At 41.0% G+C, this 12,223-nt stretch overlaps 1 protein-coding gene across 1 annotated transcript in view; it reads right to left on the bottom strand.

Moving 5' to 3' along the window:
* The window catches only part of MDN1 (midasin AAA ATPase 1), a 145,667-nt gene that overhangs the window by 48,294 nt on the left and 85,150 nt on the right, over nucleotides 1–12,223 (bottom strand). The window contains exons 51-62 of the mRNA XM_052645558.1: nucleotides 11,691–11,823; nucleotides 10,265–10,380; nucleotides 9,342–9,475; nucleotides 6,503–6,660; nucleotides 6,172–6,292; nucleotides 5,606–5,816; nucleotides 5,013–5,244; nucleotides 4,616–4,742; nucleotides 3,791–3,961; nucleotides 1,959–2,173; nucleotides 1,187–1,574; nucleotides 80–189 (exon numbers count right to left, since the gene is read on the bottom strand). Of these exons, the coding sequence (XP_052501518.1) occupies nucleotides 80–189; nucleotides 1,187–1,574; nucleotides 1,959–2,173; nucleotides 3,791–3,961; nucleotides 4,616–4,742; nucleotides 5,013–5,244; nucleotides 5,606–5,816; nucleotides 6,172–6,292; nucleotides 6,503–6,660; nucleotides 9,342–9,475; nucleotides 10,265–10,380; nucleotides 11,691–11,823 (2,116 nt within the window). The remainder of the gene's footprint in view (nucleotides 1–79; nucleotides 190–1,186; nucleotides 1,575–1,958; nucleotides 2,174–3,790; nucleotides 3,962–4,615; nucleotides 4,743–5,012; nucleotides 5,245–5,605; nucleotides 5,817–6,171; nucleotides 6,293–6,502; nucleotides 6,661–9,341; nucleotides 9,476–10,264; nucleotides 10,381–11,690; nucleotides 11,824–12,223) is intronic.

Raw genomic sequence — 12,223 nt, 5'->3', positions numbered from 1 at the left:
ACACTGCAAAATGTCTTTTTAAAAAGAAGATTCTAGCTGATAATCCCAAGTTCAAATAATCATCACTCTGCAGTGTTACCTGATGTGAGGGTGAGAATGACTGAGGATGACTTCATCTTCCAGGTCTCCTCCAGTCTGCAGCTGGAATGAGAGGCTCCGGGTCTTCCACTCACACTGTAGCTGGTGTAACTAGCAGAAAAGGAGAGACTGGTTTGCTGCGCCCAGCTAGGACCAGGCCTGAGACACACAGCCCTGAGGGAGGGTCGCTCCCTGGATGGAAGGAACCTGGGTTCCTGAATGACCCAACGGTTGGGGGGTGGGTTCTGCTCCACTAATCTGGACCACTCACCTCAGAGCTGTCAGGTGAAATGAAACTATCTTATTGCTGCCAAAGAACTACTGAGTCTGCTATAGCAGCCTGCCCTTCACCCCAACTAATTTAATTTTCCTTCCTCAAAATATAGGTCTAATATATCACTATTTAACATACTCAGTTCCTGAGTTTGGTTGGGAGTTCAAATAGCAAGAAGTACATCACATTATCTGAATCTACCTAATTCTTGAGTTTTGGATAACAAACATCAACAGTTCAAAACCTAAGGTCTACTCATTCTTGTTGTTTATTCACCAAGTTGTCAGACTTTTTTGTGACCCCATGGACTGTAGGTCACCAGGCTCTTTTGTCTATGAGGATTCTTCAGACAAGAATACTGGAGTGGGTTGCCATGCCCATCTCCAAGGGATCTTCCTAATTTAGGGATCAAACCCACATTTCCTGTGTCTCCTGCATTGGCAAGACAGATCCTTTACCGCTGAGCCACCTGGGATGCCCTTAAGGAATACTACACCCAGTCTAAAGAAGTTACTCAAATCCAAATATCCAAAACTTAATCTAGGTAGAGGGATCCAGATGGTGAGGGATACTATGAGTGTCTAGGACAGCCTATCTATCGGCAGCATATAGCCAGCATGGTGGTTATATAACCCCTCGTGGTGCCTGACCCTACTCAGAGGAACCCACAGGCAGGACATCACAGTCTACAGAACACACTCCTGGAATGTCACAGGGTAGCTTATGCACATCAGTCCCCTGTGCTCTGAGCATCCAGAGGGAGTGAAAGGAGTAATACACTAAGCAAAGTCAGCGAGTCAGGATGCAGCCCACATTCCAACCCTCCCTCCATACCTCTTCCTTGGCGTACTTGAGCTTGTACTCCCTCTTCACGGCGGGGTCAAAGCGCGCCTGGGGAAGCCAGGTCTGGATCTGGAGCAGGCCCAGGCTCACCCACAGGCTCCCACGGCGGGCTGGCTCGGGCAGGTCACGCTTGCCCTCCACCTCCCCGAACAAGTGGCGCAGAGAGGTAAGCAGGAGGCACAGCAGCTCCTTGGGCAGCGCCTCCTGCCTGGCCAGGTCCCCAAGAGTCTCGCCCACGTGCTGGAAGGCCTGGCTATCCCTGAGCAGCAGCTGCCTGCAGTTGTGCACATGCTCTTGCTGCCGGGGCTCGGGGAGCAGCTCCGCCAGGCTGGCCAGATGCCAGCACAGCACCAGGCCCTGGAGCTGGGAATCAGTGCGTCTGTGGGGACAAGGGAGCACTTACTGGGGTCTGCACTGCAGTCACCGGTATTCCTTTCTTACACTAGTGTTCGTTCTTCCAGAAAACAGCGAGGCGGACTACACTGCTCTCCAGACTACACCTGGAGATGAATTTCTAGTCTCAATCTGATATGGTTTTCTAGGCACCGCCCTCTTGGTGACAATACACTGACAGCTGGCAGAGGGGCTGGCCAGCTCATAGCAGTCTCTGTTATGGACTGACAACCTGCTCATTCAGCCAAAAAACACCTTTCCTCCACCCACCGGAAATAGCCACTACCCAAGCAAGCTCTGACCGAGGTCCCCATGACACACCCTGGAGGAAAGATGGGAGCTGTACTGTCTACCCAGGGAGAGGGGATACCTGAACTCTGCCACCACCGGGACAGCCATGTTGGTCCAGAGCATCGAGCTGACATCCTGGAGCTGCTGGCACCTCTCGACCCACTCCCCCAGGGTGACATGCGAGGACGACAGGATGGGGAGGCCGCTCACATCCCAGGGACTTGCTCTACAGCTGCTGGTCACAATCTCAAAGCAGCATTTGGAGAACACGGCTCTACTGAGACTGCCAGGACCCTGAGGAAGAGAGAGGAGTCAAGTTAACTTTTAGAAATTAACTAACGGGGTTTCAACAAGCAGCACTGGGGCACCTCAGGTTATCAGGAACAGGTAACCATAATCCTGAGACAGGACCAGACTGGCAGAGTCGGGTCGGGTGCAGTGGGCCCTTCAAGGACTCCATTCTCTATGAACGAAGAGCAGGGGTAGCTTTTGTCAAGCAGAAGAAAACCCCTCACACCTGGACATCGGCAAGACCACTTGTGCAGCAGGGCTGGGGGCACACTGCAGGAAGCTGAGACTTGGAGGCAGGGGAAAGTGCTGGAAGACAAACAGACGAGCCAGGGATAAGCCTCTGCTTCCTGGACTGTTAATCTGGGACACAGGAACAGTGTCCATGACAACAGGTTAGGGGTGAGACCCACAGGAAAGCAAACCTCGACTGCATGCAACTCCTGGTGATCCATAAGGCTTGACACTAAAGGCTTTGAGATGTCTTATACTAAAGCAATCAGTTTTGATACAGGAATGGAACAGAGCTGAGTCCTACATCCATGAAAACTTGTGGGAATAAACTACTGTGTCAGAAGCAGCATTTCAAATAAGATGGAAAGAATGAGCTAGGTGAAACTAGTGTTGTTAATACTCCTTTTGGATATATTTGTTTGTAGAAGATAAAAAACGTACATCCCTACCTCACAAAAGAAGATATTCTGATGAGACTGACATAAACATAAATATGAACAAATGTTTTTTAACTCTATGGGTAGTGAAGAAAGACTTATTTAAAAGCATATCAAAGCCAGAAAGTAGAAAGTGGCTGGTATATTTGAAAACTATAAAATGCGTGCAATATAAGAAAACATCTTCAAGCCTGTGAGACAACACAACACTAGAAATATATTTCCAACCATGTTAGGTGAAGGTTTAATATGCATAATATATAATGAGATCTTCATTAATAAAATGACATTTAATGATTCTTTTTAAACAAAATGGGCAATAAACATGACTGGAAAATTCAGAAAAAGAAATAAAAACCAACAATATACACATGTAAAGATGCTCTATCTCAACAAAAATCAAAGGAATACAAATTAAAACAAGTTCTAAAGTGAACGACTGGTAATAATTCAAAGTACTAATGACACCAAGTGGGGCAAAGATATGGAAACACAGGATATGAGAAGTGATCCCTACTTCATGTCTTCCCTCTTCACCATCTCCTAGCAGAAAGAGTGAAAAACAAAACCTACTTCCCTAGATGTTCTGAGAAGATATATAAATCTCTTTAAATGTGCAGACACTTTGGCCACAGGTTAAATCCCAAGCCTCATCACAATCCATGGAAATAGCAGACAAGTAGACAAAGGCTTATACAAGGGTAGCTGATGCAGGGGTGCTTGCTACAGGAAGCAAGAGGATAGGCAAGAAATCTCAGTGCTTATCAATAAGAAAGTGATAAAATGCTTTGCAGCACAGCAGTACAGTGGACTATCTTAGAAAGAATAAGCTGGGTGATAGGTGCAAATTTTAATGACATACTATGTGAACCAAGGAAGTAGCCTTGCTTTTGATTACACAAGAGAAATTTTTTCTATTGTCAAACATTTTTATAATTTTCTGCCAACAAACCTTTAATGTGGGGTCCAGAAGAGATCTGGGTGTCTCCCTCTGCTGTTCACCAGGCAGAGGGTTCCACGTCAGCCAGTACTCTGGATGTGTGGTCACGGTGCTGCTCCAGAAAGATGTAAATGTGGAATTAAATAACTCAGACCACAAAGAGAGCCTTTCTTCAGCAGTCATCTAGAGATAAAGAATTAACCAGATAAGAGAGTATTCGAGAAAGATTCTATAAATCCAGTTATAAGGTCTCTGTCTTGTAACATCATCCAGAACTAACATGGATTTAAAGATTATTAATCCTAATGTTTCTGATTTTCTGCCACCCCAATCATCTCAGTCACATTATTTAACCTATTTATACTTGGATAAAACATGAGATCTGATTTTGTAAGAGTGCATGTGAAAATGTAATGAAAATAATCACATAATTATGTATCAAAATAAATGAATAAAACATTATCCAAAAAAATTTAAGGTTGTACTAATGAAATAATAGTAACTACAATTTACCATTATTCATATTCAACAAGCTACTCTCTATAGAAGAGTAAAAAACACTGATAATACATTTTTGAACAAATAAAATAAAAATTAGCAAATATTTTAGCCTTATTTAACTGGGAACCAAATGGAATGAAACTGTGATAAGAGCAGGGAAATGTCTAGAATATTGCTGCAAAAAACATTCAAAGTTCTCCCCTTTGAAACTTAATTCAGAAAAGATTAGTTTTACAACATGCAATTTTTAAGATTATTCTGCAATGTTCTGCAACCAGTGTGCCACAGAAAATCTAATCAGTTCACAGTGCAAAGGATTTTGACTTTGATTTTTACCTTTTGATGGTGCACTAAGGACCAAAAGTCTCGAAGCTCTTGAGGAGCAACTGGTGTGTGCTTAAGACAAAACGTGATGTGATGGCTTATCTCCTCATCTATCTGAGGCTGCTGGTGTTTGCTTGACCTGCTCAAGAAATAGAGAGGGGGAGAGAGTGAGCTGTGGGCTTTCCATGAACTATCAGAAAACTGCTATGGAAGGGGAGATGCAACACACACAAAATAGGCAAAGAATCAAGAATTTTTGGCTTTCCAAAGTGGCAAATGACCTCCCTCTGCTTCAGCAACTACTCCCCCTCAAGAAAAGGCTGTGCTTTGTTTTAAATGTAGAATACACAGAATAACCTTCCAAGAAAATAAGCTGCCCCAAAGGAAAAAACCCTGAAGGATGGCTCACCTTTTCAGACAAGCCTGTGTCATAAAATCAGCTGTGACTTTATACTGCCAAAGCATAGCCAGGTATTCCATCACAGGCCACAGCTGAACACTCCTGGTGAGCTGGATTAAGCAGCTAAAATCTGGCTGCGACAGGAAGAAAGCTTCACTGTGCTTCTTCTCCAGAAAACCAAGTGAAATTCCTCTGGCTTTTAGTTCTAAATGCTGAGCATTCACAAGATTCTTCAATGTATCTGGACAAAAAGATACACAGCAGTCAGTGGTCAGGCTCAGATTCCCAACAGCCAGTTATGTGACTATGCGCTTGAGTTCAACTTTACCTGAACTTGAGTTTCTCATGTGTTAAATAATACTATTAATACCTACACAATTACAATGACAGAATTAAATAATGTATGTAAAGTTTAACCTTATGCCTGACACTTATTTAGTGGTCGCTATAGTATACGGGGCGGGGGGCAGGGGGGCGGGAATAGAAGGAGAAGAATATTTAAGGGAGAACGTCTTAAAACTTACTGACAAAGAAAAAGAAAAAAACAACAACTTATTGGCTGCAGAGGACATGATTAGAACCACTGTCAGCTAGCCACACACCTGAATCGACATCTTCCAGAATATTAGCTCGGAGGACCAAACCCCAGGCCCGGAGGAGACTTTTCTTTAATGTCCCTTCAGATGCAACCATTTGGAGCCGACTAATGTCTTCCTGCCATCCACTCTCCCCAAGAGCAGGCATCCACTCTCTGATGGTAAGAGCTTTGTTAAAGACCTTCAGTTGTGAAAAACACTCTACGACCAGCTCGTCCTGAAACAATAAAACCCAGGAGAGCCTATTACAGAGGAGAAAAGTGGTTCTCTTTAGAAGCCTATTCATGTCTGAAAGAGTTTTTATGTTTCCTCGATGCTTCTACAAACATAAAGTTGGTTTACTCCTGTTGCTCTAAGGATATTTTACAGTAATAAAGTTAACAGTCTGCTCAACCTTAAAAGTCTCAAGACTAGGTAAAACAATAACACTTAACAAATCAGTAAATAGTGCTCACTGAACATTCAAAAATTTGCAGGCAGGGCTGAGTCTAGTTGAATGGCAGTGCCCACATTCCAAGAGAGCTTCAGAAGAGGTCAAACCTTTGTGTTTACTACATGCTTCCAAATTGTACCTTAAAAGGGAAGGGTCGTCCCAGGAACTTCTGCAACTTCTTTACACCTGCGAATCCACCAGTTGGGCTCTCCAAGCAATTCTGAATATGTTCTGAAACAGTCTGAACCTCTCTGTAGTATCTTTAGCAGAGGAGATAAAGGGGCAGAAGGGAGGTGAGTAAAAGGGGAAGTGCTGGATATTAAGGGGCACTGTATATACTTTGTACTAGATTTACATTCACTGACAAGTCAAGGAGGGAGGAAACCAAAGTAAAGTAAGAAGAAACACATTTCCTTTCCAAACATCAATCCTGTAGATACTGACGCTGTTTCTCTAAATATGAGTCTTACTTGTCTTCATGGTTCATCAGGAGTTGGGGGATCCGACAGACCAAATGTTTTAAAACCCAGCGCCAGTGAAGGGCGAGCAAGGCCAGGCCTGAGGCATCTACTTTTACTGTGTCAGCCACAGTCCAAAACCGGTCACGCCACCGCACAGAACCCAAGATCTAAAAACAAAGCAAATCAAGACTGCTCACAAACATCTCACAGTAAAGGACACAAAACACAGACATCAATTGTTCACCAATACGCGACATATACATGTTAAAGGTCTAGCATTTGACTGGAATATTTTTAGGGATATTAAGGCAATCAGAGAGGCAAGGATCTTTCGTCCTATTAGTGGAAGTTCAGAGCTATTGGGGAAAATAGAATCACTGGGTCATGTGGTAAGTGTACACCCCATGTTACAAGAAATCACAACTTGCTTTACAAAGAAGCTGCACTATTTTGAATCCCAACCAGCAGTGTAGGTGGGTTTCAGTTTTTAACCTTAGTCATTCTGGTGAGTGGAACTGCACTGTGGTTTCAATTTACATCTTGATAACTAATGATACAGAAAATTTTCCAAGTTCTCAGTGGGTATTCATTATCTTCTGAGAAGCATCTATTCAAATTCTCTTGCTCCTTTTTAAAACTGGGCTATTACTTTGGTTTAAACAATTTATATACAATTTATAAACAATGTCTCCTAGTGTTTTCATTTTCTTAAAGCTGTCTACTAAGAACCATTTTTAATTTTGGCAAAATTGAATTCATCAATTTTTCTTTTTTGAAGAATGCCCTGAAATCTTTGCCTATCCTCAAGCTGCGAATATTTTCTATGTCTTCTTTTAGAGGTTTATTAACTTTAGCTTTTAGACATAGCTCTATAATCCATTTTGATGTTAACTTTTCTGACATAAGGCAGGGATAAAGGCTCATATTTATAATATCAATATCTGGTTTTTTCATCACCATTTGTTAAAGAGCTGTTTTCCTCATTAAATTAATTCACCATATATTAATATTTGAGGGTCTATTTCTGAATTCTCTTTTATTTCATTAGTCTATGTCTATCCTTACGACAATAACTACTGTTTTCATTAATGTAGTGTTGTAATGCAAAAATCAGGTACTCTGAGTTTCCAACATTGCTGTTCTTCTAATTATGTATTTTTATGGCAAAGTAGTCTCCAGATTAGTTATAATCTTTCCAGTTTTATGATGTCAAAGCTATTTTCAAAATAATATCATATTATTTGTGCTCTTTACTATGGTGACATCTGCAATGATGGTACCAAAAAAAAGGGCAGGGGCTGGGGTAGCAGACAAACTCTGATTGGGTGTCTGGCAAACAGCGTGTGGAAAATGAATGAAGTCAATCTGTCAATTCAAAAAAAGCAAGATTGCTGAAAATAAAACTCAAAACTTTTAAGCAAAGCTCAGAACTCTGAAAAACTAAGAGCTTGACAAATTCCCAATACTTGATTTTCTGATGACGTCTGTGGTAATTTTTCAAGAGTATGACTTAATTTATATTGGAAAATGAAATGTGCCAACATTGGGAAGATCTGATAACTCACTTAACAATACTTTCCAAATTACCAATGTACAAGCTGCAAATTTACACAAGGGTAACATGCAAGGATAAAGTCCATCCAAAGTGTATGCCAGGCCAGTGAATTTTAACACATGACAAGATCACTGTTTTTTCAAATTCCACACAATAAGTAACCTTTACAAAACTATCACTTGTCAAGCTGTGGTACAGGATCAAAGGACATCCACAATTACACGGGAATGTTTATTAAACTAGCCTTCACTTTCTAAGCTCTTAACAACATGAAATAGAGGTCAGCTTCTCTTCACAAACTTCAACCCATACAACATACCGTAAGAGAGCAAATCAGGGACAGGTGTGAGAAACTGGCTTTCATTCTGTTAAGCCAGACATGAAGAGATTTGTAGAAATGTAACATAGTTCCATTCTTAATTTTTGTTTTGGAAAATGTTTTTTTCATTAAAAATGTTAACATGAATTTGTTACTGGGTTTTTAAACAGACTAACACATAATTTTTTACATTTCTCAGATTTATTTCCTAATACAGTACATATACATGTAACCACATAAGCAAAGTTCTTTGAGATTTGGGGATGGGGAGGAGGAGAGGGGATCTTGAGACTATAAAGTTTAAGACCTACAATTCTAATTTATCACAATTACTGGAATAATCTGGATTCAATCCCAGTTTAGTCCACATGTGACAATCATGTCTAAGAAGGCTTAAGTGAACTAAAATATAACTGTTAAAATTATGATTTTTAGCAACAAGTGGATGGACAAGTAAGTTATAGTATGTATACATTCAATGGACTACTGGCAATAAAAAGGAATCAGCTGAGACACAAAACAATATGGATGTATCTCAAAATGATTTTAAATGAAAGTGGACAGATAAAAACAATATAAAATGCCAGAAATAGAAATATAAAAGCAATATAAAATGCTGTGGTAACAGAAAGCAGATCAATGGATACCTGCTAGAGGTGGAGGGCAGAAAAAAGGAAGAGAAAACAGAAGATGAAAGGTTTGAGGGTGATGGACGGGTTCAATGTCACGACTGTAGGAATGGCGTCACACGTACACACAGGTCAAAACATAAACTTGTACACTTTAAACATGTACAATTTATTATCTCAATTACACCCTGATGCAGCTTTAAAATATGTGTATCTATTTCAATTCACAAGAACAATTTCTCAAATAATACTGGACAGATGACTATACTGAAGTTAGTCGTTCCCCTAAAAATCTTTGTGCCAAGAAATATGTCACTTAAAAGAAAAACAGGTACATCTCCTCACCTCGTTAACACCGGCATCAGACACCATGCCCTGAGAGGACTGTACCCAGAGTAGGATTAACGCATCACAAAGCTCAAAGAAAGCAGCAAGATTGACCACGATTTCATGGGGCAGGCTGTGATAGCTCTCTGGATCTTAGAGTTGGTATAAATAAGAACATTTGATCAGTTTTAATTTTGTAGACATTTTCTAAATTAACAGCAGTCTAGAACTTAACATTACCCTCAGTACAAAGGTCAAGGTCAAAGTTGAAAGCAAATCTTTGCCTAGTAAGTTAGCAAGTTAGGCATATATACGTAGAGATGTTCATGTCTCAATTTTTTTTATTTTTATTTTTTTCAATTTTTTTAAAAAAGCATTTGTTTAAATACAAAACAAATTCTAAGACATTACATATATGACCAGATGGATAGATAACAGGAAGATATGAGAAGATATAAATGAATCTCTACTATTAACAGCAGCTACTGCAGGAGTAAACTTTTTCTGTTTTTATGCTTCTACAGTTTGAATATTTTCCAAGAAATACCATTATCTTTTCAATTGAAAAAAAAAAAAAGGAAGGAGGAAGAAAAGAACCCATAACCAAATGCTTATGAGCTCTTACTTTTCAGCCAAGAGACCAGGTCTCAAGCTCTGGCTCTGCTACTTGCTAGAGATGTGACCCAGACCATCTCTGCGCCTCCCTTTCCTCACTCAAGAGACTCACCTCATGGTGGCCAAATAAATAAATAAATGAATAAATGAGATCAAGGACATGTAAAAAAGTACTTAGTCAAAGATACTGAGTAAAGGAAGATGTCAAAATCAGGCCACCAAGTCAAAAGCAATCAGTAGCATGGCCACACCTGAGGAACCTCTCACCATCAGGAACATCATGCAGCCAGATGTGTAACAGAAGAAGGTAAAAGCAACATCCTTACCTTTATGGAATTCAAAGGACATTCTCAAAACACTGTTTCTTAACTTTTTGCCACCAACAGAAACCAAATTTGCTTCAGTAAAAATCCGTTTTTCCCGGTCGAAATATACGACGGTCCTGAAATGAGATTCCACAATTAACAAACAGTGACCAGTTCATAATACTTATCATAGCCTCTACCTGCTGAATCCTAAGAACCCTTGGAATATCAATTTCCCTCAGTGTGTCACTCCCCTCAGGCCTCTGCAAATTCTGGATTAGAGAGATGGGCAGTGACAAAGACGACAACTAAGCTGGCGGGGAGGAAGGCAGAGGGCTCGGTAAACTGCCCCGTCCCACTGTGCTGCTCTGCCATGGTCTGAGAAGCTGCACTGTGGACTCTTGGCACTGGCCATCATAGGGAATTCCCTGGCAGTTCAGTGGCTGGGACTCGGTGCTTTCACTGCTATGACCCAGGCTCAGTCCCTGGTCAGCGAACTAAGATTTTGGAAGCCTCTCAGTGCAGCAACTCCTCACCCAAAAAAACCCCAAACCAGCCATCATACAATTAGTCTGCAATGGTAGAAGTTACCCGGGGAGGAGGATGAGGGAGTTGCTGGGGGGAAGGGACAAGGGGTCCTCTGAGGTGTTACTATGTATCACACGAGTGAGTTCACTTTGTGAAAATTCATCAAAACGATATATACTCATCATTAGTGGCACTTTTCTGTAATGCATGTTATACCTCAGTTACAAAATTATTTCTCTAAATCTCTTACACTGATGGACAATTAAAAAGTATTACTGGTCATTACATTAAACAGTGAGGAATGACTTGTAAAGCAATTATGTAAATTTATACTATATGTGACTATGTACGGTAGACCTTCACCATTTGATGGGACAGATGGTTGAGGAAAGAACTTGTGAAAACGCAGGAAGCTATTGGAAATCTCACAGGAAACAGTGGAAACACAGCTATCCTGTGATAAAAGATTAATCATAAAACAAATCCCATTACTGATACTTCCCAGTGTATCTATTAATCAGCACCCTGTTAAATTATTAAGAATCTGCCAATTCAAAGGCACTAGGACATCATGGTCAGAATGACTTTTCGCTGTGCATAGAGCTTGAAGGAGAGGTGGTAACAACGGCAATCACGTCAGACGCTCAGCACTCCTCAGATTCAGAAAATTAAATACACATAAACAGTATTCTTAGGCAATGTGGGTTCGATCCCTGAGTTGGGAAGATCCCCTGGGAAAAGAAATTACAACCCACTCCAGTATTCCTGCCTGGGAAAAATACATGGACAGAGGAGCCTGGTGGGCTACAGTCCATGGGGTCACAAAAGAGTCAAGCATGACTTAGCCATTAAACAACAATTTGTAGAGTCACAGGGTACAGTGAGGCAAACAGTGCCCACAACAGTAGGCTTCACCTACTTGTTTGCAACAGACTCTAAAAGGGCAAAGAGCTGCTCAGGCTGGTCTGTCTGTGGGTCAAAGTCCATCGCATTTCTGATGATGTCCACAGCCTGCATGTTCCATCGGGGATCCAGAGGGATCACGGATTCATCTGGTTTAAGGAACAAAAGAAAAGGTAGAATTCTGGAGTTAAACTCCCTGTCTGGCAATTTCACTGTTTTACTTTGATCACATAGGAGAGTCTTGCTGGGGAAGAGAAATGGAAATGGTTCAATCCGTGACAGTTCCAAAACCAATGCATTCACTTGCTCAGGTCCCATTATTGGTTGGAAAAGAATTCATGGACTCAATTACCCAATCTTTTGCCATTAACCACAAGAAAACTAACTTCCATGGCAGAAAATGAAGGAACACACCTCAGTAATTTGCCTTTAATAAGAAAAACAACTCAAGATTATTTTGCTTAAAACCCATTTCTTTATAATCACAGGATACGCTGCTGCCACCTCTGCTCCTTTGGCTCAAACTTGGTATCAAAATCTCTCTGTGCA

The sequence above is a fragment of the Budorcas taxicolor genome, chromosome 9 (assembly GCF_023091745.1).
Source record: "Budorcas taxicolor isolate Tak-1 chromosome 9, Takin1.1, whole genome shotgun sequence".
Taxonomy (NCBI): domain Eukaryota; kingdom Metazoa; phylum Chordata; class Mammalia; order Artiodactyla; family Bovidae; genus Budorcas; species Budorcas taxicolor.
This window is presented reverse-complemented; position numbering and strand designations above follow the sequence as displayed.